The 27,462-nt window shown below is 40.5% G+C and overlaps 1 protein-coding gene across 1 annotated transcript; it reads right to left on the bottom strand.

Annotated features, from left to right (window-relative positions):
* mapk1 (mitogen-activated protein kinase 1) lies at nt 1–26,868 on the bottom strand. The gene is made up of 9 exons (XM_020585450.1): nt 26,452–26,868; nt 10,890–11,072; nt 9,636–9,825; nt 9,278–9,394; nt 8,851–8,965; nt 7,874–8,005; nt 6,926–7,035; nt 6,247–6,375; nt 1–1,777 (listed from the first exon to the last, which is right to left on the bottom strand). The coding sequence occupies exons 1-8, from the start codon at nt 26,595–26,597 to the stop codon at nt 6,259–6,261; spliced, it is 1,110 nt and encodes a 369-aa protein (XP_020441106.1). The 5' UTR covers nt 26,598–26,868; the 3' UTR covers nt 1–1,777; nt 6,247–6,258.
* Nucleotides 26,869–27,462: the final 594 nt, after the last annotated feature.

The following is a 27,462-nucleotide window of genomic DNA, read 5'->3' as shown; positions in this document are numbered from 1 at the left end:
CCTTTAAATCTGCAGCTACTGACAAGCAGTGCAGTTGTCTGCTGGTACAGACTCTGACAACTAATGTGCAATTTAAAGCAAAAAAAAAAAAAAGAAAGAAAGTTAGGACCAAATGGAACGCATAATCTGATGCGTTTGAGCATTATTTCAACTGTATCATGTCTGGATCCCTTTTCTGGGGTTTAAAAAACAGGGTGTTTTTTTTTGGTTTTTTTTTTTTGTGATTGGTATAAATACAGATATATGGTTGTTCTCCTGTTTGCAACCACAACTAGATGTCCTACCATGCAGATGGAGTTTGGCTAAAAATGAGGAGATTTTAATTAGTAGAAATAAACAACAAAAAAAACAGATGAAGAGAAGGCTGAAACAAAGGAAAGAAAGAGGGCAGAAAGCACCATGGGATTAAGAAGTGTGACATACCACAGAAGGTACCGGTAAAACAGAAGGAGCCTGGGCACTCTCCCTGTGGATCTGCCCGGCTTGTGTGGCACTTAACATCATCGTCTTTGTATGCAGAGCTTATAACAGTCATGCAAAGGGCACAGTATTCTTCTAACAAGGCGAGAGAGAGAGAGGTTAACAGAGACTGGAGAAGAAAAGAGAAAACACGGAACAGGAAGAAAAGGGAGGCACAACAACACTTCCTTCAGACAAAACAAGTTCTGCGTGATAACTGAATTCTTGTCGTAAAGTGGTAAATTTCCCCCTGTCTGACACTATGATAATGTGCATACAGAGCTGTATGAACCAGACAGACTTTTCCGTTAGTCTCCCATGGCTTAGGCAGAAAGTGATTATGAATCCTTTTTGCCGCACCTGCAATTTGGTGCATTCCTATACAAACTAACATCTTACTGAAGCTGATGAGAAGTGAAAACGGGCATTTTCTTTTGTTTTTAAGAAAAACAAAAAGGCTATAAACTCATCTAATTCACCTTCCTTCATCACTCTTGTCATTAAAATATCTTAAGACTCTTTAGACTATATTTATAGATGTATATATTCATATTTCAGTATTTGCATTTGGGCCGTGTGTGTGTGTGTGTGTGTGTGTGTGTGTGCGCACGCGCGCATGCTGAAGATTAAAATACAGGGTCTTTAATAAAATATAGATCCTCAACACCAAGTGATGGCTTGTGGCCTCTCTGGCTGATTATGTGACTTCATTGCATAAATCTGTTTTGTTTTTTTTCCCCATTTAAGATTTAATTCAGGCTTTTCTTTTGTTCAAAGATATACAGAGAGAAAACAGACAAATCTTGGTATCCCTCATAACAGTGCAACAAAGATAAAAAAAAAAATTCAAGACCTTTTTGTTTTAAATGCTGGATGATTCTTATATGTAATCTACCATTGTTTGTGCAATGTAGACAAGAGTTATCACCACAACAGCTGCACCAAAAAACACAACAGCTAGCTGTCCAGTCATCTGACTGGACATTAAAAGGTCTTGAATAGGAACAGCCAGAACCAAATGCCTTTGAGACACACAAACAGTTGTTTATCTTGGCTTAAAACTCACTCCTCAGCCCTCACTCCTCACCTCAGAGAGAGAGAGAGAGAGAGAGAAAAAAAAGAGAGAGACCATATGACTGATTGATTCCTGACGCCATTCCTGAGCAAAGTGGACTTGACAAGTGAGATCCAAGGAATCCAGGTGATGTTAGCAACTGGAGAGGGAAATAAAAACTAAAGCCAAAACACAAAAACAAAAAACAAAACGGTGTAGAGGCGGGGAGGAGCAGTGGCAATGGAGAAGCCAATCCAGATTCATCTGGAGGGAGAAGAAACAGTGACGATATAATCAGCTATTTAATGTCAGAATTATAGACATTTATATAAATTGTGGTTTGTTCTGCTGCCCTCTGTTGTTGGCTGTTTATGAATGACTTTACATTTGTTGTTGGGACTCAGCTTTCCAACCTTGTTCTCCCTTTTATCTTGCTCTAATGCATTTGAATCCTTCCTCTATATGTGTGACTGATGTGTTTTGAGTTTTGCCTCGTGTGGTTGTGTAGCCTGTCCTCCCACCAGGTCTTTGGAGTGGAGGTCGTGTGGAGGAGGAACCTGGAAGTTGGCTCATCCTCCAGGGTCGTGTTCTTCAGATTTATTTATACAGTGCTCTTCATATGTTACACTATCCAATTTTTGTCATTGAATGTCCATACTGTAAACCTGCTATGTTGATTTGTTCTGTACAAACAGCATCTATTGCACATCTGTCCGTTGCTCTTTCCTGAGGGTTCTTCCTTGTGTTTTTTGGTAAAGCCAAAGGTCTAAGGACATAAGGTGTCATCATGCTGTACAGATTAAACAGCAAATTTGAGATTTTGCCACTGGGCTACACAGGTAAACACAGACTGAACTATATGTTTAATACTGAGGTTGTAGTGAGAAGTGGTACAGTACTGCATTACATTAAATGTTTGATATTCTTCCCTCATGTTTGTAAACAGGATGGGTAAAATATTCGAAACACTCCTTAATATCCAGTTCAACACCACTGCAAACTACAACCATAATAATAAGTACATTTGAATGAACACATCTCTGACCATGTTAATCGAAACTGAACATTAAATGTAGAATTTATGGCTGAGCTGCTGTTGTGCGTAGCTAATAAAGTGGCCCCCGAGTTTTTTGGCATCTGAAAGGTCGGCACAACACGACTTGTATTGACAATAATGCTCAGTGCGTGCCAAATAACTTTCAATGCGACTTATGATGTGAAGACCTTTCAGTTACCTAAATTATAACGTTCATCAATTAATAATAATGCTTTAACAAAAGCACAACAGCCAGTCACTGAAAACAACTTCAGGCACTGTACAAGGCCCTTGTCAAGATTGTTTTTCAAAATGCCTTAATTTTGGTCATGACATTTGTTGTAATTTAAGGGACTGTTGTGTTATAGGCTGCTACCTCCAACCACAACAAAAAGTTTGTTTTCTAATAAAGGGGTGTATTTGTATATGTATTGTTCTAAAATATTATTTCAATATATCCATAATTGGCCTCAAAAGCCCATGGGACTATTTTAAAGGGGATTTGTGTAAGAAATTCTGTTAACCTTAAGAATCCAGAAAACAAAATATGAATATGAAATATGTATTATTAGTGGTGCATAGAGTAATGTTGAAAACAATCCGGACACCCCCGGCCTCTGTCTGTGTTGTCTATAAACTGGTCATGGGTTTAAAGGGGCTGTTAATGTCTGGCTGGTCTTTCTCGGAGGGAAATCCACCAAGACTTTTACATTGCTAGTATGGAATAAGAATAAGTGCAGGATTATTAGCATGAGCTGTGCCCACCACTGTGGCTCAACAGAAGTGCGACACCTGCAGGTTCTCTAACGTAATCGCCCACAAACTGTTTCGGGGACAGGTGACACCCCCCCCACCAAGCAGGTGATGAGTGCAGTGCAGTGCAGAAACACCACAGCGACTTACATCTTTTAATAATAAAAAAAATAGATGACACCATTTAACACTTTAAAAATTCAGTTACACGTCTGCACATAAGAACTTCTCAAATTAGTGCTAAATATTGGCTTTATCTGATAAATCTCTGATTAACTTTGGCTTTTACTTTGATCCCGGTAATGAGGAAATGATCTTGTTAACATATTAATTGCAGTCTTAACACAGCTGCAAACTCTTAATATTTATGGAGTTAAAAAATTTAACAGACAATACAGACATATAAAGTGATGAATTAAGATGTGAAAATACATGTCAAAGCTGCAAAAGCGAACTGCAGAGAGCAGCGATGTGCTTTGTGCAGCTCTAATTAAAGTGATGTCACACTCTGTTCCTTCTCAGTGGACTCGTGTTATGCATCGAACCACTGCAGAGAGGAAACACAGTAATTACACGCGCTGGCACAAAGCGGATGATGGGCAATAAAACGTAGCACTAATAGTTATTATCACAACAAGAGACCTGTCAGGGAACAGCTGGTTGTTTGCAGATACTGGGGGGAAAGATACTGTGTGCGAGGAGTGTCATTAGTTTGGGAAATGATAATGTTATCACCTGAAGTATTCCACTTTTTTAAATTGCATATTGCTTCCAAAAGGGTTTGATTAATTGCTATATGCCTACAGGACATTGTTTTCCACATAGGTTTTAAGGCAACAAAATAGTGACATTTTGTACTTACATTCAACATCCTGAAGAAAAACTCCCTCAGCTTCCCCCACAGAACTCGATTGCTGTCACAGCAGAAAAGCTTCTGATATTGAATTTAGATTAACATACGATTAAAAGGTCTTCACTTCAATTCTGACTAACAGGGGAAATCCGGGTTGAAAGTACTTGGGGGGCTGTACCACAGACCCATATTCCGTTACCGTAAAAGTTAAGGTTACAAAACTTACATCAAACCGTCACTCCATTTATGTAAACAACCCTTAAAAAAACATCTATGCGAGGTTTTGGATGCATCTGGCGATATTTAGCATTTTGTGATTTTAAGTGTATAAAGCAAAAAAAATGGAGAAGATACTTTTTTCTGGTTTTATTTCTCGGAGCGTACATTTACAAACTGAAACATAACATCATGTAGACCCGTTTGTTGGTTAAATGTCCATACCTGCTATTTGTGGTTGTATTTTGTGAGAGCAGGGTCTAAGTTGCAGGAGAGCACCAGGAGGTGATAGTACAATGCCAGCTGTTGGATGCTAAGTTACCATGATTTGTTGTGCCTGCACAGTATGCCCAGACTGAGGATGAGGAAAACTAATATAAGCGTGAAAGACCCACAAACATGTCCATCAAGCAGCTGTGGAGGTTAAAGGAGAGATCAGTAGGGGCAGCAGCGGCAAAAGACTTTCCACCCTGCGCTCAGCTTGTAACACCACATTACTGTCCTAGATTACTGAGTAACGAAACGCAAATGAAGCATTGCTGTTGTTAGACCACATCAAGATAATGTTAGCTAGCTAGATACTTGAATTTTGAAGACACTGAATATTAAAAATGCACTTGGGCTGTTTGTCACTTCTATAGTCTAGCCTAAAGGTTTAGTCTACATGAACGTCATATTAAATGTGTGTGGCCTGGCCAAGACTAGTTATAATGACTAGAAGTGTAGCGCAGAGGATCATTACAATCCTTGCACACATCTCCACAACAGAAACAAACTTTGTTTACCTTTAGCACTTTAGGATTTCTGTGCTTTTTGATGGGTGGTACTTTCGACCCACGACTACTGTACTTTTGACCCAATGAGTAGGGACAGAAGTACAGTCGTGCGACTTGTATTTAAAGTACGATTACTTTGTGGTTGTACACTTGTCCACATCTATGGATATTGGTAGATGACATGTGTATGTGTCCTCAAATGAAATGTGATCAAAGAAGATACATTCGTTTTCACACAATCAGGGTAAAAGTAAAAGGTGGTGCTTTCGTCTTGTATCTCCCCTATAGTTTATATGGGATTCATATACATATTAAGCTCCCTAACAGACAATAGCTAATTATACAAAGTGGAGAAAAACTGACACATCCCTTAATAAAGATTTACTTTGCAAATCTGCAAAGATTCTGAAATAAAATGTGACACTTTGATGTTTCTGACAAAAAAAATCTTCATATCACAGATGGTCAAGTGCTTAAGAGAAAACCATTGCATTCATCTGATTTCAAATCAAATGTCCTTCCATCTAATGTCATAGTTTGTAAAGAAGGTATGTAACCTCACTTTAATGCCTTTAATCATATTAGTTGCTAGTCCTGCCTCCAGAGACTGAGCCACAGCTTAAAACTATCTAAATATAATCACAACTATAGAACTGTGCCAGGCTTTGCTCTGGATGCAAACTGACAGCAACAAAGTACAACTGTACTTGATGGTGCCAGTTCAGAATAATGTTTTTTTTTTGTTGTTTTTTTGTTTTTTTAAGTGGTTTTATCCTGGTGAAGTGCCTCTGCTAAATTTAAATTTCTACCCAAGTGTGAGGACTTTACTTTAGCTCTTATGTGGCAAGTTGTTAAATTTGACCGTAGTTTTTACAGCTGTAACACCACTGACTCGCAGCTTTATGTTGAAGTAGCTTTCAGGATGGACACTCAAATCTGTTTTTAAAGCAGCGGAGGCGGGAGCATCTGACTGCAATGAGTATCACCCTCATGTTTTTGACCCTGAAAAACTGGCTGTTTAAGAGACTTCAGTGCAGCTAATGGACCTGTCCTTCTGAACATTGTCCCTTATGCTGTCTTTACTGAACTGCAGTGTTACCTATGTGAGATGTTAGGACCTGAAGCCGGGCTGGAAACGTGCAGTTTCTTCAAAGATGAGCTCCTTCAGTGTCTCTTTGGGTAGGTCATCCAGCTCCATGTCAAACTTGAATGGGGCCTCAGCAACAGGCTACACAGCGCAGCAGAGAAGACATGATGATGTTAATGTACAGTGTTGGAAAAATTACCGAATGGGTCTACACAGGTCCAGGGGCCCTAGAAGGTTGTGTGCCCCTGTGCCAGATTCTCTTCTTAAACTGTATCAATAATTCAATAAATCAACCACAAAGAGACACAAAGAGACTAAAAAGAGAAGCAAAATGACAAAAAAAAACAGATGCAAAACTACAGAGAGACAAAATCACACAGAAATAGGAAATTACTATAAGGACAAATTATTATAAAGAGATGGAAAACAACTATAAAGAGGAGCAGAACAGCTGCTAGGAGGCTGATAATGACTGCAAAGAGATGCAAAATGACTTAAAATAACTGTGCCTTGAACCATAAAAGGAGGGGTGGGGAGGCCAATCTCATGTCTGTGGCCAGGGACAAAATTTGTTTATTTAAAATTTGAGGAACAAAGGAACAGATGTCAAAAACCTCAGAGTAGGATATCCATCCTCATTCTAAATGGTTCATACAGCAGAGGTTCACACAGCCCAAGATGATCATCTCACCTCATCTGTAGGGTCGTAATATTGTTCCAGGTAGGGGTGCGCCAGAGCCTCCTCCACCTCGATCCTCTTGTGAGGGTTAAAGGTCAACATCTTGTCTAACAGGTCCAGAGCTGCAGCACAGATAAGAGAAACACGGGGAAATTGACATTTAAACAACACAGAGGGAGGTAATTAGCACTGATCATTCAGGATGTGATGTTGAACAATACACCGGACTGTCCACAAGAGGGCGCCACAACACCCCGTAATGCTGCTTGGAATAATTTTCATAGAGAGAACTGAGATTTACAGTATATTTTCTACAGCTTACTTATTTAAGCACATCGTTCTGTCCAAGACTGGCTTATTAAACTGGTGTCATTCATTAAAACATGTCTTTTTTGGTGCAGTCCTTTACTAGCCAACTATGGACTGGACATCGTTAAATTATCTGTGTGTATTTTATAATTCTCCAGTGTGTATATTTCTGGACTGTTTTATAGGCAAGCTCTGTATGTGCACTTTGTAGAGTTGCTGTATAAAGGACAGAATAAGGTAACTTGAAATAATCAAAATGTTACAATAATCTTAAACCATGAAATCAAAGCTAAACTGGAGAAACTGTATCTATAGTCCACCCTCAGAGTAAGAACACTGTGCTTCTTCAGATGTCCAGCAACTTGCCAAACTAACTAGAAATCTGTATGGCTTCAGCTGCACCTTCAGTCTCATCCAGGACCCTGTCTACCCTATCACTAGTATCTACTTAGTTGACATTTCAACAGATGAGCTGTTTTTATTATTTTTTAAAGAAGCCAGATAGATGTCAAACAATCTGAAAGGTAAAACAATATATATATTTTTGATTGGCCCTCCCCTGTCTGAAGTGCAGTCTCAAGTATTTATAATATTCTAGAAACGATGTGTAGGAACCGTGTTTATCGATGTAGATGTTGCCCAGGCTCTGACCTTTTGGATCAGCATTGGGGAAGAGGCGGTTCCATGGCACTTTGCAGCGCAAAGGGAGTGACAAGAGATAGTTTCTGGCTTTAATGTTGATGATGCAGTTGAGATCCTCCTGAGAGGGTGAACCCAGGATCCCTGAAGGATAAACAGAAGGTTGTAAAGTAGTACTTTCTGATACTGTGTATGACAGTTGGCAAATGCACCACTCTAATTAAAACACAATGTCTGCTTATTTGCAGTTAAGTCTTCAATTATGTGGGGAAGTTTTCTCAAGCAAAAATTACAAGTCAGAACATACAACAATGTAACAGATGGGAGAACCAATATGTGGTCTAGCACCCAGACACAGAAAGCATGACTTGATAAATATTAACAGCTACAGTATCTATGGATTGGCACCAGGAAGCTACAGCTACTGACTGTGTGTGAAGTTTTAGTTCAAGCCTAAAGTTATCAAACCATTTATGTAAAATGAAATGGCATCAACTTAAAGAAAACATTTCTTTACAAACAGTATATGCATCATTTCCCACATAAAAAGGTACTGATTTTTACAACCCCATTTCCAAACGCTGTGTAAAATGTAACAAAAAACTGAAAATCATTAAAATTTATCAAGAAATGCATATTGTTTATAAAAATAAATTTAAAATGTGACTGGAATAAACCTTTAAACTCTAAAATGTTCTGAAACCACCCTCTTGTTGATAGAATCTAATTTACTTGAAAGCAAAATTTACACAAATGATAGAAGGTTTGATCATTTGTCCACTTAAGCCTTTGGTAACTTGCACGTTATCACAAATATTAATGAAGATGTCCAACATTTTTTTTCCACAAGAAACATCTAACCTTCTCTGTAATAAATGACAAAAAACATATAGCAACTGAGCAGTTCTTTAGGGTTCACAGACTGTTTTTATGACAATACTATAGTAGCAAACAATCCTAGAAAGGCTGGATATAAAAGACATTTTTACCCAAAATGTGGTTGAGCTGATCCAAGTAGTGCTTCCCAGGAAAGATTGGCCTGTTTGACAACATCTCAGCCAGGATGCAACCCACTGACCAGATGTCTATGGACTTGGTATAGCCCTGAGAATAAGGGTCACAAAGGTACAGTCATGGCTACAATACAGTATATTTAAAGTCAATATTAAAATCATTGATGCACAATTGGTGGCATTAACACAACATGGATGCAAACAGCATTGGGTTCAGTCTAAAAATTAGACTGATAGTCGACATGCTTGGAACATATTCAAATAAAATGCAGGCCCGAGGTCTGAACCCAAAACATGTGCCCTGGCCATATGTTAAAATATCCAGGTAGAAAAACAAAGAGAAGCAAACATTGCCTCTGACTGTTAACAGTGTTAACATTTTACAGCAGGTGAGGACACTCACCTTGGAGTTGAGCATAATCTCAGGTGCTCGATACCAACGAGTGGCCACATACTCTGTTAGGAACCCAGTGTGATCGTGGTCAGGGTCAGCCACACGAGCCAAACCAAAGTCACAGATCTGCAGAAGCACGAGTGAGGCAATGCAGCAGAGGAAATGAGATCATGGTTTGCAGGACTGTTTTGCACTTGTTGGGGGGGTGCTATGTGCTTATATTTGTCTTCATGCGGTCCTCCTCATACATGGCAAGTTCAGTAATGTGTAATGAAATGCTTGTTCGCACATTTAGTACGTTTGTTTTTGTTAATAAATCCTTCACAGATGTGTGTTTGACAGACATTATTTCTCTTTCAGACACTACCTTGAGGTCACAGGTGGTGTTGAGCAGAAGGTTGGAGGGCTTCAGGTCGCGGTGCAGGACGTTGGCTGAGTGGATGTACTTAAGCCCTCGTAGGATCTGGTAGAGGAAGTAGCAGATGTGGTCGTTGCTCAGATGTTGAGTCTTCAGGAGTTTGTACAGGTCTGTCTCCATGAGATCCTGGACAATATATCTGCATGTCTCCAGGTTAAAGAAGATCATGGAAACAGCTGTTTTTATGTTCATAATGAGCAATGTTTTAAATATTTTACTTTGTCCTATCCAGGTTCGGTCACAATCCACAATTTTATGTTTATTTTTAGTAGAAAGACTTAAGAGCTTCACTGTGAGGACAATCTTGAGCATAGATGAATTTAATAAGATATATGTTATTGTTACTGATGTTGTGGACTTTTGGCCCCCGCATTCAAACCACATTTAGGTTTCAGTGGCACACTGAAATTTGTTTTGTTAGCATTAACAAAATAAATATATATATATATAAATATAAATACACATAAAGCCATGCATCATTTAACTCGGACAGCTAGTTTGATTGTGGTGTGACAGTCGGCTGGCTGAGCCAGGAAAAAGACAAACCTGTGTGGCCAACTTCTCAGGTGTCATGGTGGTGTGATGAACTTGTTCTGCAAGATACTTCATAACAGGTCTAACCAATGTGTGCCCAACCTGAAATACGTTCTAGTAAAGAAATGCTCTTTTCTTGCGAAGAAAGCTATTTTTCACCCTGGAAGGTGTATTGTTATTGTTTGGGTGAATGCTCACATTTTCTGGCAAGCAGGAAGCAGTGAGCTGAGCAGCTGTAGGCTTCAGTCACAGTCTTTTAGGTAAGGCTGCCTGTACAACTACATGCACTGCATTATGAAACTGACAGTGAATATGGACTCAACCGGTTTGTTACTGTTGCTGCTGGGCTACAGTGAGGAGGGTCCCTGCCAAATATATGGTGACAGGTGGCTATTATGTAATAACTTCAACTGAAATCCTGTATTCCACTGCAAATGCTGGAGTGTAAGACTGAGTGTAAGACCGAGGCATGAACATTTCATTTAAAATCAAAAATTTATATCAGAACAAAAAGTACAAATGCTGTAACTGTGAAACAAAAAAAAATCAAACGCAAATATCTTGGCACAACAACTTCAAATGCCAGAACATTATTAATGCCATTAAGACCCATCCTGAAATATCAGTCACACCATGTCTCAGTTAAGTAAAGTGTAGGTAAAAGGATACACATCCTTCATCTGGTCAATGGTTGGTGTGCGGATAATGTCATTGATACCGATGATGTTCTCGTGTTTGAAGCGCAGAAGGATTTTGATCTCTCTCAGGGTGCGTTGACAGTACGTCTGGTGCTCAAAAGGGCTGATCTTTTTTATGGCCACACGTATCTTGTTGTCCCGGTCATAGGCAGAGCTGGGTTATTTAAAAACAAAACAAAAAAACTCAGTGTAGCATTACCAAAACACATTTTCTCCATTATTACCCCGGGCATCTCCTTTGAAAGAGTGATGCTCAACTTTACCTTCCTGTTTTGCACAGACCCTTCTGTGCTGAACCTCATCTTTACTGATACCCACATCCTCTGCTACACAACAGAATGGGTTGGCAGTGACACACATCAACATAACGCTGCCTATAAACCTGGGTAGACGTTGTGTGGTTGACCCAGTTTTAGATCGCCACCTGCTATTTTTAGAATTGGACCAAATTACTGAAAAACTGGTTGCTGTTTGATGTGTAGTTTGGGGCTGTCATGACATCAGATTAATCAGTTGAATAATCTCTGATCTGGTTCTTGGATGATTAGCTGGATTTCTGGCATTTCAGGAACTTTGGTTGCCTGTCTTGGCAGTTTGAGCAGTTTCACAGTCTGATTTTCCGTTAGTGTGAGCATAAAAGTTCCAGGTTCTAGTCATGCAGAGAGATCTATTAAAATGTGTAGTGCAGTGTCTTTACAGATTCATCTTCTCCATAATGCTGGGATAACACACCAAGCTGTACCACCGGCAGTTGTGCTTAGTGCTAAAGCCTGCATGCTGTTAAGTTCACAAAAAAACAGAATGGAGATTTGCTGCTTTGCCCAAAGTGCACTAAGCACCCGTCACTTAACCATCACCTCTGAAATATTTTAAAATGAACTGCTGACAGAAAGGAACAGAAAAATCAAAATTATATCTTGCTGTGCAGACCATGCTTTACTGACCAGCAGCAGCGAGGCCTTTGCCTCAGGGATAAATGGTGTTTCCTTCCTGTGGTTTGCCAGTGGAAAGCTTTTAATGTGAAGTAGTAACAGCAGGAAATGTTAAGTTCGCAATAGCAGTATCTTAACGTGGCAAATATGCCTCTGAAACAGGGGAGCACAAAACAGAGGCTGCGACAGTATCTGTCAAGAACAAACGTGTAGGAGGGGTAACAGAATTCCAAATCACAGAAGATCTGCATTACATCCTTCAAACACCTTGACGCCCCAGGGACCTATACACAGGTCCTCTTTGTGGACTTCAGCTTGGCGTTCACCATCATCCCAAACATCCTCCACTCCAAACTGACCCAACTCACTATGCCTGCCCATGCCTGTTAGTGGATCGCTAGCTTTCTGACAGACAGGAAGCAACAGATGAGCCTGGGGAAAACCACATCCAGCACAGGTACCCCCCAGGAATGTATGCTCTCCCCACTGCTCCTCTCCCTCTACACAAATGACTGCACCTCAGGGGAGCCCCTCCGTTAAACTTCTTAAATTTGCAGGCAACACAATGGTCATCGGTCTCACCTGAGACTGTGATGAGTCTGCATACAGACAGGAGGTTGAACACCTGTGGTGCAGTCACAACAACCTGGAGCTGAATACGCTGAACAGTGGAGGTGACCGTAGATTTCAGGAGGAGCTTCCCTGCCCTACTCTTTTTCTTCCTATTTTGAATACACACAATTTTTCTTGTTGCCTTCTGAAAACACATTGACAGCCACTGTACCGGAATCAAATTCCCTGTGCGTTCAACATACTTGGCCAATAAAACCAATTATGCTTTGACTTTACTCAAGAGCAACTACTTAGCTGATTTGTAACATTTTTCTCCAATAGCCTGCTTGAACCCAGACATCGATTTAGCTCAATGACAGTTCACTTGAGTTCAAAAACGGGGTCCACAATATAGCAGGTCAGCAAAGTTATGGAGTGAAATTGTATATGATCACACCATGCCACTGAGGGAAATTGATGACAAAACCTGTACGTCCAGATGAAGATAAACATGTTTTACTATTGTTGTGTCAAGTATAAAGAAATCTTTAAAAGAGCTGGGACAATAAAAATGTGCTGTACTGTGGGCTAGAGCTTGAATCACAACCTCTTTGTTTCAAGGATTAAGATTTTACACATTGTTTGATAAGTCAAGTGAAAATGGGACAGGACGTGGTGTCTCTCAGCTATACTACCCCCCTCCATGACACTCTGCTGCCTACAGTGCTTCTGTTGTTATTGCAGCTTTTCTAAATCTACTCTTTTCACAAGTATGTGTTGGTCATCAGCTATCAACATCAAGAAAAAGGCACTCCTGCGCATGGTCAGATATAAACAAGAAAGAACACCCAGATGGCCTTTGGTATAACGAGATCAAATGAGAAAAATATGGTGTTATGCATGTTTTCTAGCCTTTCCTCAAGGGATGATGCCCAACATTTAATCTCCATCATCAGGCAAAACGTGTTCATGGATCTGTATCAGTTTGAGAACACTGGATTGTTGTTTACTCTTTTAACTGTGCTGAAATGGAAGTTTTAAGCAGATGACAGGTTCAGGTGTGTGTTTTGAGAGTCTGCCACATTGCCTGGAATTTTATTATGATGATCGAGTTATTTTTACCTAAATAACAAACAGAACTAATGAAAGGAGTTGCTGTTTTGCATGTGTAAAAATCTGTGTGTCTACATCCAACAGACTAATTGTTCAATACAAATGTAAAACCAAAATCCTGCTTGTGATGAGACACCTCCTCCATACCAAGGAACTCAGTCCAGGTACAGACATGTCTGCTGTAGAATTTCAGGCTCTTTCAGGCTTAGTAGCTGTGTCTACTTCCTCATACTCAGTCGGAGATATTCTGAATTCCCACACTAGTGTCAAAACATGCATCTTCCATGCCAAATTTAACTCCCAAAACTTGTCGTCCAAGTATTGTTTTAAATGTATTAAAATGGTAACAAAAAGATGTGTGTTGCCTTCAGGTGCTGTGGAGTTACATGAACCCGATTCTTGATGATTAAAGCACACTGAGGTTTAAATGTAATGACAGAAAGTCTATCACGAAAAATGTATAGTCTGGTGTTTGTACAAACTGGCCAGACATCTTCAGTTCAGAACTGACACACCATAACCAAGTCCAACTCACCAACTACCGCCAAGGAACACAAAAATTTACTGCTGCTAGCTTCCAAGATTTTCTGAATCTCTAAGCCATCTGATCGCAAACTGTTGCTACTTGCTGCCATTTGGTGCCACCACAAACCCCCACCCCCCCAGAGCTGTACTTCAGGATGACAAATTGAGAAGACTAGCAATATTAATAGTTTCCTCAAGTTCTCCAGCTCCATCATTTAGCCAAGCATGGTTTTATTTCTGCACATCACAAAGAGAAATGACTGAAAAACACCCACACAGTATGACAAAATAAGAAAACGAGTTGCTATAGTGATGAGGGTGTAGGGACTGAAATGTAAACACAAGTGTGCCAGCCTTCTGCAGGGGAAATATGAGTGACCTTCCTTTCCACTTGTGTAAGAGGAGTGTGTGGGAGGAGACAGTTCTCCATGTAACTGTTCTACACCAGCACATGCCCTTGTGTACAGAGACACAGGGAGCAGACATACTGAATCTTCAGACTGTTTTAAAAACAGCCAATGGTATAGCCTCCACCAATTTTTGACAAAGCTCAGTATTTTCTCATGGATGATATAAACTCCCATGCATAATATCTTTACAATGCAATGCGATCTAGTGACTGTGAAGGCCATAGCAGATGATTCACATCATTCTCTTCCTCAAACCATTCAGTGACCCCTGGTGCCCTGTGGATAAATGGGGTTATTCAGGTTCTTTCTTTAACTTGTCACCTGTCTGTGCACAGTTTACTTAGGTGTGCCTAACAAACTTAAGTTAATGCACTCCATAACAGAAATAACACAATCACCTCTCTATATAAAGCATTACAGTTGTATACGCAGTGAAGTTACCCAGTTTCCTGATGTGCTGTGTTCAAGCTTAAATGGGTCAATAAAAAGAGGAATACTCCACCAGTAGCAGTGTTTACTGCTGAGAGAGGTGAGGACAATCTTAGCTCATGCTACATTTCACCACGTTTACTGAAGCAAGCCTTCAGTTCCTTGTCCGTTTGTCCAGGCATGTAACAGAAGGAACTTTTGAGGAAGTACAAAGTACACAGAGATGAAAGTGTACTATCAATATATGCTTGTCTCAGCATACGTTGTCTCGACCTGCTCAGCCTCATCACTGCACTATGGGGCATTCAGGACTTTTCAACATAAAGCCAATATCCTTATCTATTATTTTTATTGATATAACTCTGTAAAGAGTGTTTGGAAAGACCACACCTGGCTGGGAGGACTGGCTGTTTTATTGCTTGTAAGTAGAGGTATTGTTAATCGAGTAATAGTTTAGCCTAGTTTGACAGAAATGCCCAACATCGACTGATTCCAGCTTTGAATATATTAATACTTTGTTTTTCACAGTCTTATATGATAGCTAACTAAACACCTTAAGGCTTTGGGTTTGTAGTTGGACATAAGCAATTTAAAAACTGTCAACTTAAGCTCTGGAAAAATTGTGGTTTGAAAATAACTGTCCTGCAATCCTGATCTCTTAGTAACTTTAGGTAAATTACTTGCAAAGTCAGTCTCTTCCAGGGTTGTAAACATATTTAGTATCAGTGAATGTGCAGATTAAATTCCCGATTAATAGATTATTCGTGCCTGCAAAATGTCCAAGATGACATTTTCAGATCTCTTGCTTTGTCTGATCAGTCATCCAGGAACCAAAGACATTCAGTTTAATATCATGTACAACAAAGAAAAGCATCAAGTCCTTACATTTGAGAAGCTGAAATCCACCAATGTTTGGCATTGTTGCTTACAAAATGGCTAAAAATTCTTGATGATCAAGATAGTTACTGATTTTCAGTTGATTAACTGCTGCAGCTCTAGTGTCTTCTTTTACATCTGTACTGCTTATAAACTGCATATGTATTTAAAGTTTTTTTTATATCCTTATTCAATACAAGAACATTTACCTGCATGTATATATTTACCTATGTACACTGGTTGATTTAAAGTTCATGTTATTTTTCTGTTCCTTTTGCATTTTGCTCTATTAAAGCACTTTGCAATCTCTGCTTCTGATAACTGCTACATAAATAAAAACTTTATTGCTAATATTATACAACAATCTATAAGAACCCTATTTCACATCTTTGAAGGCATCATTATAAATGTATTAGTGTCACAAAGTTTCTTGAAATTTAGCCGCCATATCGATAAAGAAACTTGAGAAGAGCTGCACTGTGGTCTCTTGTCTACAACAGTGCATTTGAAGACAATCTGCTCTGCTTTTCCTGTTTCCTCTGCTTCTGCAGTATTTTCTGAGCATGCTCAGTGTCCAGGAAGGAGCATGAGAGGGGGAGTGAAGAGAGAAGAGGGGGGGGGCTCTGTTTCCAAGGAGATGGAAATACAAGGCTTTACACTGCAGCCACTGAGTTATGCAATAGGGCTGTTGCCATGACAATGTTCAAGGGCTTGGGTTGAAGGAAGAAGGGGAAAGCTCACAATGCAACATCTAATAAGAAAGAGCAGATATGAATGTCCATGCACAAAAAAAGCGACGTCACAGAGTCCAACAGTTTGCAGAGAAACCCAATAGGTTGGAGGGACAGGCATTGAACAACACTAACAGGCCAGTGGACAGCGAGTGTTGTTTGCTACATTAAAGATGCATTAACAAAGGCTTTCCACATGGGCTGATAAACCCAGTGACAATGGGACCGGATGTAGTGTCTCTCTGCTATACCCCCCTCTATGACACTCTGCTGCCTACAGTCCTCCTGTTGTTATTCCAGCTTCTCTATCCTGTGTTGTCAAAGTACAGTCTGTAAATTAGCCCCGCCTCCAACATAGCCAAGGTTAGAAGAAGTGTTTTTCCAACAGTAAGCAGCTGAGAAGAGGCATTGGTTAGGCTTTTTGTGACATTCTTTCTTCTGGAATGCGTTAGCAGACCTAGAGATCCACACATGAGAGCAACAGACTGAAAAAGGCTCTGCACACTGATCCGAGTCTCGGTTTGCTTTGTTGAACAGATTTTCTCTGGCTGAACAGATTTTCTCTGAGGAGAGGCCGTAAAAGTCAATGTGTGGATTCTACTTTGTTCAGTTCGTTTCTGCTGGGAGCTAACGCTAGCCAACAGCTATCTGCAGATGTTAACAGACTTATTAGCTGTTACTGTATGTAGCTATATGGGATAGAATTTGCTTTTCAAATTATGCATGATGCTGACACCACTGTTATTGGTGCAGGGTTTTTATTATTCCCGCTCAACTGTTTTGGACATGTACCTAAAAATATGTGTCAAAATAGATGTCATGTTTTTGTAGTTTTGCATTTGCTAATAATTTGCCTAAGTCAGAGCACACATGGAGAGTAAACACAGGTTTGCTGACTGAGGCACATCAGTGGTGAAAGCAGCGCAACACGAGGACAAACTATAAATACTCTACTGTATTCTGACATACAGAAGCCCTCCTAACAAAATGAAATCTTTAATTTTTTTGTACCACTCATTGGAGTGGTGCACAATTGCCCACACGCAGGCGCTGAACAAACACTCAGATCTCTTTGAGCTCCTTATCAGAACGGCTGTAAATTCCAGCACCAGCTGACTCTACATTCAGTCAGATTTGCATAGTACTGTTCTGCATACAAAACTCTGCCAACTTATCCAATTAATACAATATCTAATAGAAAAATATATTGTGCAGTCAGCAACATGCAGTCATTTTACATAAATTAAAACTTAATCTGACCAATACAACAACTTTGGCACTGGATCAGTGTCAATTGCTCACCTTGACCTAAGCTTCTTTGTCATCACAATTATGTATTATCAAAAGGTCACAAAAAAAAAGTTTTAGACACACCACAGCTGAAACAACTAGTCAATCCACAGAAAATTATTCAACAACCTGTTTTGATGATTGTTGTTGTCAAGTAATTTTTCTTAGTAAAAAAAGTGCACTAAACTGGTCCAACCGCTACTTAGTTTTGTCTTTAAACGTGATATTAAACTGAATCTCATCTTTCAGCTCCCCCTCAGTGGATCACTGTAACCCGTATATGTGATTTGGCACATATTTTATGCTCGATACACTTCCTGATGCAACCCTCCCATTGTATGTAGCTTGGGACTGGCATGAACAGCGTGCTGGCTTGTGAAAACCTATTTTCTGGAATTACATATATACCAAACATTAAAAACAAATTTGACAGGTTAATCATCAATTAAAATAACTGTTAGTTTGTTAAATGAGTTTGCAGCCTTAACACCATAAAATGTAGAATGTAGGAAGGCCGTTTTAGAGTTTGTCTGTGATGTAAACTTATGCCTACATTAGCCCGACTTCACTTAAAGACTATAGGACTAATAACACTTATGTGTGCTGATTTCAGCATAACCTCTGCATGCTCTTTGATAGCAAAATGAGTCTAGGAGATACCATCAAAACCATCCGATCACTTCTGCAAACTTCTAGTTAATATCTAATTCTGCAACATAAGGTTTATGCTCATTTTAATTACATTTGCCAAAAAAAAAAAAAAAAGAGGATGCAGCAAGTGAAATGCCAACCTGCAACATCAATGCTCCAATAAAATGCCGGTGTCAGATCCTGATGATGCACAGCAAATTAAGCTTCAATGCAACAAACTGCTGCATGCATGAAGGTTTTACATGCTTGTCAAACCACAAGTCATTGGACCCGTCTTGGCAGGCGTAATCATCCAAATTACATCTCCTTCTGAATTGCACAAGCGGATTTCAGAGTGTCAAGGCTCTCATTCTCTCTCTCCCTCCCTTATTGCCTGTGGAGTGGTGGTACTGATGTCAGAGGCAGAGGGGTTGCCATAGAGACGGGCGCCACAGTGGCATTTTAAGAGGATGGTTCATGGCAGGATGAAGCAGAGCATCAGTACAGGCTGAGAATCAGGAGGGTCAAGAAGTCAGAATCACCAAGAGGAGAAAGGGAATGACAAAACAAAATTATTTAAGACTAGAGATGTGTTAACCATGTTATAAAACATGCATCAGAAGTGGCCAGTACTAATGTTTCTTTTGGTAAATGCACTTTGCTGTGAAGAAGTACACTGTATTTCTCAAGAACTAGTTAAAACTATAAAATTTTGTTCAAATAAAATGAAACAATTAGTTAACAAAAAACCTTAGCAACTTCTCAAATGTGATGATCTTTACAATTTCATGATATGGCGGTCATATAACTATGAGCTGCTGTGAACTACAAAAACATAGTTCACATCAAGTGCACTTTTTATGCCTGTGTTTCAAATGGCATTACAATGCAAACAAATGTTTTAAATCAGGTAAAAATATAGCAACAAATCAATTGATAGTGGTTTGTCATGGCGAGAAAAGAAATCCTATTATTTACAGTGAACTTGGGATGTGTGAACCACATTCACTGGATCCTATCTGTTACAATACTGACCTTAAAAGGCAGCTCAGGCTTCGGCCATGGCATGACCGGTCCACATCAAGCACAGTTACTTTGTCAGTTTCATTATAAGATGTAGGATTTCCTCTCATCAGTAACATTCGTTCAGTCAAGGCGGGGCACCAGCTGAGTGTTACTGCCATGGCTGGCCTCATGTTAGCTTACATAAATGATTCAAATGAGACTTTAAATTTGGGGAAAAGATACTGTAGCATTGGCATTGGATCAGTATCCTGTATCAGCAGATATTAGAACAGATTGTAGAGATGCACCAATCCAATGTTGCAATTAATGAAATTTGATCTAAAACAACAAACTAGAATTACTGCTCAGTGATTATACGCCTATACCAGCCAGTCAAATTCAATGGTTACGTCCCTTTGACCACCAAACTCTAATCAGTTCATCCTCGATTCCAACTGGACATTTGTCACAAATTTGAACAGATTTCCTCAAGGCGTTCCTGCGATACTGCGTTCACAAGAATGGGCCGGGCAGAAGGACAGACATACAACCCGAACACATAATGCCTCAGGCCCTGGCTATTGCCAGTGCAGAGGCATAACAAACAGAAATATATCCAAGCAGAAGCAATGAGATGCCATTGCTTTTCTTCCATTGTGCCACAGCTACCATCCATCTTTTTAGATATAAAACTTTTTATAAATACAAGCCACTTCCAGCAGCATTTCTCCATGATCTCTGCTGAAAGTCAGAGTACGCCACAACACCTTCTGATTATCACCACAGAGGGTGATACGGTATCTTGCAATTGTGTAAGCAGACAATGTGCATGAACTGAGGCTTGAATTAAGGGGCTCAGCGCAGTCAGTCCGCGCAGCCCTGACCAGCCGCACAAGCTCTACCATCAAAAAGATGTTACTGAAAACAAAAAGGCCTCCTCTGAAAACGACCCAGACACGCCTCACTCAACCGCTCTGACCCTACAGTCAGATGCACAGATTTTGTACTGTAACAAATCGAACCCCGACAGTAAACATCATCAAAAAGTAAGTCTTTAACGTGAACTTGCCTGTTTTATAAAGCTGTTTTTTCCCCTATCATTTTGCAAGAATATATTTTATTGTTGGAACATGCATGGCTACAACTTCATTAATTGATATTTTCTTATTGTTTAAACCTCTGTGTTATGTGGGTTAAGCATAAGATTTAAATAATGAAATAGCATTTCTACTGCAACTCAGTGCTTGTTAAATGCAACCCAATGGAAAATGTAACACCTGTACATAGCAGGGCTCCAGATTGCGAGTGATCAGTTGCATTTTGCAACCAAATGTATTTAAGGTGTGACAAACTTTTTCAAAGGTGTGGTGTGATGGAAAAACAAACATCTTATGCACAAACGATGCCCTCACTGTAGAAACGGTGGACTGACGCAACAGTCTCCATGATACAGTCATCCCAATGTTTATCTGCAGGTCTGTCATTCACCTGTTTCAAAAGGCAGAGACTTCCAATCTATCAAATGTGCCGATCCACTCCAACTCCAAGACATATGCGTTATCACTGGACCCCCTTTTTACGTTTTGAGTTTATTTTTTCCTTTGGTGCATTTGAAGTGTAATCACCACAGACAGCTGCAGAAATCAGGTAGATCACCTGTTGGCCTGTTTATGTGTTAGAAACTTTTTACTTGATTCTTTTCTGATGGATCAGGCTCCTGCTGTCACTGAGCTTTGTAGTTTTACTTTCCAAGATGGGGAAATTAATAAAATAAATAAATCAGAACATATAAACACTCCTGATTTTTGGTTTATGAGCCTATATGAAAACTATTTTTGTCCAAAGCATTTCTGCTGTCGGTCAGCCTGGTGAAGACCGTGCTGTCCACCATCAGGTCCTTCTTTAATCAGTAGCCCAAAAATGAGCCGCACTAGCCAGGCGAGTGAGAGAGCTGCACTGGGCATGACGTCAAACACAGACATCGCCAAAGAGCAGAAATTCTTCTGTGAGGCTATGGAACACTAAAGTAACTGTACATAAAAAGAGGTGGAAACATCTTCCAGGAGTAAGTTTTCCCATTTACTGTGTTCCATAAGCCTCTCTGCATTTCATTATACATACAAGCTATACACATTGGATGGTAAGGGTATTTAAAATAATTTATGAAAAATACAGATTCAATTGCATTTCACTGTGTTAAAAAAAAAGGTTGGTGCCACCAAATATGGCCTGTGAGAGACTTGGTGGTATCAGTGCCACCAGTATGAAATATTAATCTGGAGCCCTGCATATACATGTACACAGTTGCAATGTCACCACAAAAAGCCTGATAAAGAAGAACTTCCTGATTTAAAAATATTTCAGATACAGCCCAGCAGATGTCTGTGAAGTACATGCTGCACCACTTTCTCTGACTGTTGCACATCAAAGCAACATGACCAACTGACTGAAAACCACAGGTCTGTAGAAGAACGCAGCAATACAAGTGCAAGGAGGCTGAAACATCACCCACTCCAACTGTCTTTAAGTGTACCAAAGACAGAAGCAGCACCTGAGAAAAGAAATAGTCTTGATGGCTACATGAACATGATTCAAGAATAATGGACTTCTACTGCTGCTATCTTAAGTTATTTATTGAAATGGCCACCCGAATTACAACACTAAAACAGCAACTGCATTTTATTTTATAAAGAGGACAGGATTTGCTCTCAAAAATCATCTTAAAAAATAGAAACAAAGTTTATGTAACCTGCAAGTCTAAGGTAGCTCCTTAGACATTTTGGCATCAAAATAAATCCAGTCGTTTAACCCTAACCCAGGCACAATGGATCTGTCTGTGCCAGTTGCTGTAATTTATGAACTCAAATGTAAGGAAATGAAACACTTTATACTCATAAATCAATCTGTTTTTGGGCTGCTTTGTGCACTTGGTTGAGATGCGCCTAATGTATCACTCCATATTAGCTCAGATTTTGGTGTGACCTTAATGGCTTTGTTCTCACCTGCCCAGATGAACTCTGACACACTTCACAGTTGAAATAAACTGGTCACAACATGCTTTGAATTAAAATGCCCTCAAAATTAGTAATGTTCAAAGTTGACTAGTGAGCAACATTGTATCCCCCTCATTTCAAGCTAAAGTCATCCAAAGCCTGTGCATTTTACATTACTGGAAGCAGTATTTGCAATAACCAGAAGAAGAAAACACATGCACCAGGAGCACTGATAGCCAGCATGGGTCAACAGATAACAAAAGAGAGCTCAGCTTACAGAAACTGAAACTTGATAAAAGAAAGTTCAAGGAATAAAACGTCACACGCCCACACTGACTGGAAGAGTGCAGAAACAGCAATGAGATGCCTAACAGGTTACCACTTGTAAAACATATCGTACTTGTAACAGAAACCACTCTGTCGTCTTTAGGACCTTTCAGGGATGCAATATGTAACATCGCTGGCTTCATCAATCTGTTAAAGCAGCAACTTTCTGTGAATCAGGCATAGGTCACTGTTATGTTAATGTTTCTCACGGCTTCATTCAGACACAACCATGACCGTGACAGAGAGAAAGCCACAGTATGCACACAAAACTGGACAGTACATCAAGCCACACATAAAGTGTTAGACCAGAGCGAATCAAATGGTGGGGAATGCAAGCGCGTTCCACTGTGGCCATGTTCCCCTCATGTTATTACTATTTAGGGCATTCTCCAAAACAATTATGTTTATAATGAACTGAGCAACTCACAGAGATGCATGAGCTGCATGTACAGACACCTAGACTATCGTGATTCACAGCAAGAATGTTCCAGGTTCGATCCCCGGTCGACCCGGGGCCATTTCAGGCAGTGTATATACTGTACATCACCATCACTCTAAAATGCGGCTGACGTTAGCAAAACAGCCCCTTTGCACTGAAAGTCATAACAAAAATCTGTGAAAGACGGGATGTATTAATATCTAGTGTAACTATTTGTGTGGCTAGTTCAGCATACATCAAGACAGTCAACTGTCGCCATCAATTAATCTGCAGATTCTGATTAAGGTCCCAGTATAAATAAATGCCCATCAAAAGTAACCCTGGCCAAAGTAAAGTCTTATTTTGTCTGACAAGCAGTCAAAAACCTAAAGCTAGTAAGTTTACACTGATTATGCAAAAATACAGTCATCAGTACATTTTGATATTTGAGAAACTAGAGAAGGCAAATATTTGATATTTTTACTTTAAGTGATTAATCAACTCAAAATTGATCAAACCTAATAATATACAATTGACCTTTCCATGCAAATTTCTGAAAATATTTGATGTGAACCATTATGTCATCCAGCTTCTAGATGACTATCACTTTACAAATTACAACACTTTTATTAACATCAACATGTATTATTGTCTCCACACTACACTGCAAGGACAGTACATTATATAATACAGAACAACATGCACTGTGCACATCTAAAGTCAACTACGTTACTACAGCCTAGAGAAACAAGATTTAGTGCTTCTGAAAGATGACAGTAGGACTTGAGTTGATGCAATCTGCAGTGTAGTTCAATGTTGTATAAAAAAGCATTTCAAACTACTAAGATGTATTATATTAGTGTGTGTATATACACACACACATACAGCAAATAAAATAATGCATAAATTAAGCTTATTCTCCACTACATCTCTATTAACTAATTGTAGCACTGGGGGTAGAGAGACACTTGGCAGGGTACCTCTAATGCCCGTCTGGGCGGGATGTATTTAGTTTGGGCTTGGCGGAGTTTTGTGTGCATGTTCAGTGCGTGCCTGGCTCTGTTGCCAGAGGAGAGAACTAAAAAGGAAAAAAGGCAACTTCTGTTTTTAGCTCTTCACACTACCCTACGTTACATTGGTGTCAGAAGTGAGATGGGGAAGAGCCACAGGAGCCAATAGAAGCGAGAGGTAGTGAGACCTGAAGCAAAAGGCCCCGGAGCCGCTGGAGAGTTGCCTACCACCCGCTGGGCTCCCACCCAGTTCAAATTGTTAGCTGCCGCTGCTCACTGGTCAGAAGAGGTGAAGGTGCTACAGCTGGTTTTGTTGCTGACAGAAGATGCCCAATCATGCCTGCAGTAGCTGAGCTCAGATGAGCAGAGCAACTATGGGGCCCTGCTGAGTGCTCTTAAGAGACGCTTCTGCAAGCTCGACCTGCAAGATGTGCAGTGAGTTTAAACGTGGAGAATCCCTCCACATTTTTGGCTTCTGATGACAGAAACTACATGAGCCACCCACCTCCGCATCGCCAGTGATTGGGGAGAGTGGGGGGGCGTGATGGATGTGCCTGGGACAACATTCTGCCGGGATGCGGATGCCATGCATCTCCACACTGCCAGTAAGGAAGGGATGCACCCAACCCCGAAGCTTGAGCGGCTGGCTGGAGGGTCATTTACACCACCACCATGTCTACACTGCTTTCTTGGGCGGTGTGCACTGAGACCAGGCAAGGCAGCGAAGGCTTATACAATAGGAGCTACAGAAGGAAAAAGCGCCGGTGCAGTCAGCGTGCAAAGGACCAGGACACCACCACATGACACGCAGAGGCCCTGCAGGACATTTGCCCTGCCAGCAGAGTTGGGGGGGTCGTGCAGTTTGTAGGGGGCTGATCCAGCACACATATGGTCCCATGCAGCAGGACCAGGTGGAGGCACAGATGGACGCGGGGCCTGGCCAGATGCAGGATGCTTGCAGCCTAGGAGAGAACTTTCTCCCTGATGCCCTGGTGAGGGTGTACAGCCCTGAACAGAAGAAGGGCTTGTACCCACAGTCAGCGAGCCAGTAGAGCAGCCCCTGTACTGTACTGAAAAGATATGACTGATGCCGCTTACAGGGTGAGACTGAGTAAGCGGAAATGGGTGGTGCTTCACTGGGACAAACTCACACTATACTAACCTGTGGCGTCACCTGAGGGGGGAGAGTCAGACAACGGGATCCAGCCATGAGCTCCAAACCACCCTTCACCAGCTGCCCAGGAGCCACCAGAGCAGACTCAGTTCCAGTACAGAACACCCCCAACACCTAAGAGACTTTGCTGAGGCCAGTTAACCAGCCAGGTGGGGGCTGTGTAGTATTGGGGGCAGACAGACACTTGGCAGGGTCCCCCATTATGCCCCTCTCGCCAGGATGAGTTTAGTTAGTTAGTTAGTAGTTAGTAGTTAGTTCAGTGTGTGGCTGGTTCTGTTGCTGTTGTGCTGTTGCCAGAGGGGAGAAATAAAAGGGGGGGAAAAGGCAACTTCTGTCCCCAGCGCCTTCCTCAGGCTAGTTTATCTTACAATATCATCATGCAGAGAATACTGCTTCCAGACAGGGTATCACCTATAAATTCCTTCACATATAACCTGCCATCTGCTACAGAAAACAAAATTGTAAAGGAAACCCCTGAGGTATTTGTTCACATATATTATGTAAATACCGCCAACAGAGATAAAACCACCAAGGGTGGGAAAACAGAAAATTTACAAAAATGACAGTGAATAAAAATAACATAGCAGGGTCTGCATGTCTTGCCTACACAGTCAGTGGGGGAGTGTAAAAAGGGATACTGCACTAGTTTGGGAGGCACAAGCCACTATTAAGTTAAAGTGAAGAACTGCACACACCCTTATAACAATATTACAGGACAGATTTGTTCATTTCATAAGCTGCTTGTTATGTTCAATCTCAGTTAAAGAGGATACAAATGGCATTTTATTTAGCTAGAATATTTATCACCACCGATGCAAATTACTAAATAAAAAAAAGTGAGTGACGTACACGTGTGCTCATTACAAAGCAAAAAATACACCCTGGAGTACAGATCATCTGTTAAATCAGCTGTGATTTCATCCTTGTTTCCTGGTAAACAGTCTTCATTTAGCTATCTAACATCTAACATCACACCTCTGCATGTAAAGCTAAAATACAACTGTAACGGGAAAAGGTCTAAGTTAGTTAACGTTATGTCGTGCCAAAAAGAAAATGTTTAAACTCTACACACTATTTAACACGCTCACTAAGTAAATGGAAGCGTCGGAAACACCTACCACACCATCCCGTAGGCTCCCTCCCCGATGTACGAGAGGTTGCTGTATCGAGGCCCGACGTCGAAAGCCTGCCCGCGGACGAGCTCCGTTCCCGGCCCGGGGCTGGGGCCGCAGCCAGCAGGGGCAGACACCGCAGCTGTCGCCATTATGAGGACTGGCTTTTTAACGTTCAAACAAAAGGAAAGAAACTAAGATTAGAAAAGGGCTATAGGCGTGTGTATATCCGTCGTCCGTGTGACTGCAACGGGGTTTACAGTATGGCAGAGGCCTTCAGTACGTGCAGAGTGCTTTTTCTTTCCGTTAACGTGCGTTCACAGCGGCCACACCAGTGCTGTGCTGTCGCAGGAGCGAGCGGCGGCGGCTGCAGGAAATAACGGAGGCGGTCATGTGATCTGGCGTTTTCTTTTTTCATTCCTCCTTCTTTCCTCACTTCGTTGGATGACTAGCGCTGCCTTCAGGTACCGCGAGACAGCGGCGGCGGCAGAAGTAGCAATACCACAGCTTAGAAATACTCGGATACAGGTAAACGTCTCGCATTCACATTTTTACTTCAGAATCAGAATACTTTAAATAAAAGCACAAAAGTATAAATATCAAGATGTACTTGAAGTAGCAAAAGTGGAATTTCACAATAAGGCGGGCTTTATTATTGGATTATAATTACTGATCTATTATCGTGTTCATCACTGCTTTTGCAGCTGGTAAAGGTGAAGCTAATGTTGACCACCTTAGACTATATTTATATTTTGGATTATTGCTGGGCGCATCTATCTATCTATACTTTTATATCACAAATCATTTGTCAAATATGCCCACTAGACTTGTATTTCAGCCTCTTACCCCTTAAAGTCTGCTTAATATGTTTTTATCAAGTAGATTTTATGAAAATTAAGATGTTTTTAAGTGGTTAAGTTTTGGCCTTGTGAGATTCTGTTGCCTTGATAACACCTGAAATCCATAACTCATTTAGAATCTGTCAAATAAATTACTTAATTCTCTTACTCTAAATAG

This window comes from Monopterus albus, unplaced genomic scaffold (genome assembly GCF_001952655.1).
Source record: "Monopterus albus unplaced genomic scaffold, M_albus_1.0 scaffold366.1, whole genome shotgun sequence".
In the NCBI taxonomy this organism is placed as follows: domain Eukaryota; kingdom Metazoa; phylum Chordata; class Actinopteri; order Synbranchiformes; family Synbranchidae; genus Monopterus; species Monopterus albus.
This window is presented reverse-complemented; position numbering and strand designations above follow the sequence as displayed.

Bases quoted from the DNA above. Each gene is read 5' to 3' on its own strand.
- mapk1 (XM_020585450.1), bottom strand. From the start codon at position 26,597: ATGGCGACAGCTGCGGTGTCTGCCCCTGCTGGCTGCGGCCCCAGCCCC. The intron at 11,073-26,451 runs GTAGGTGTTTCC...TAAATAACCCAG, and splicing joins GGAGCCTACGGGATGGTGTG to CTCTGCCTATGACCGGGACA. The intron at 6,376-6,925 runs GTGAGATGATCA...TGCGCTGTGTAG, and splicing joins ATTACGACCCTACAGATGAG to CCTGTTGCTGAGGCCCCATT.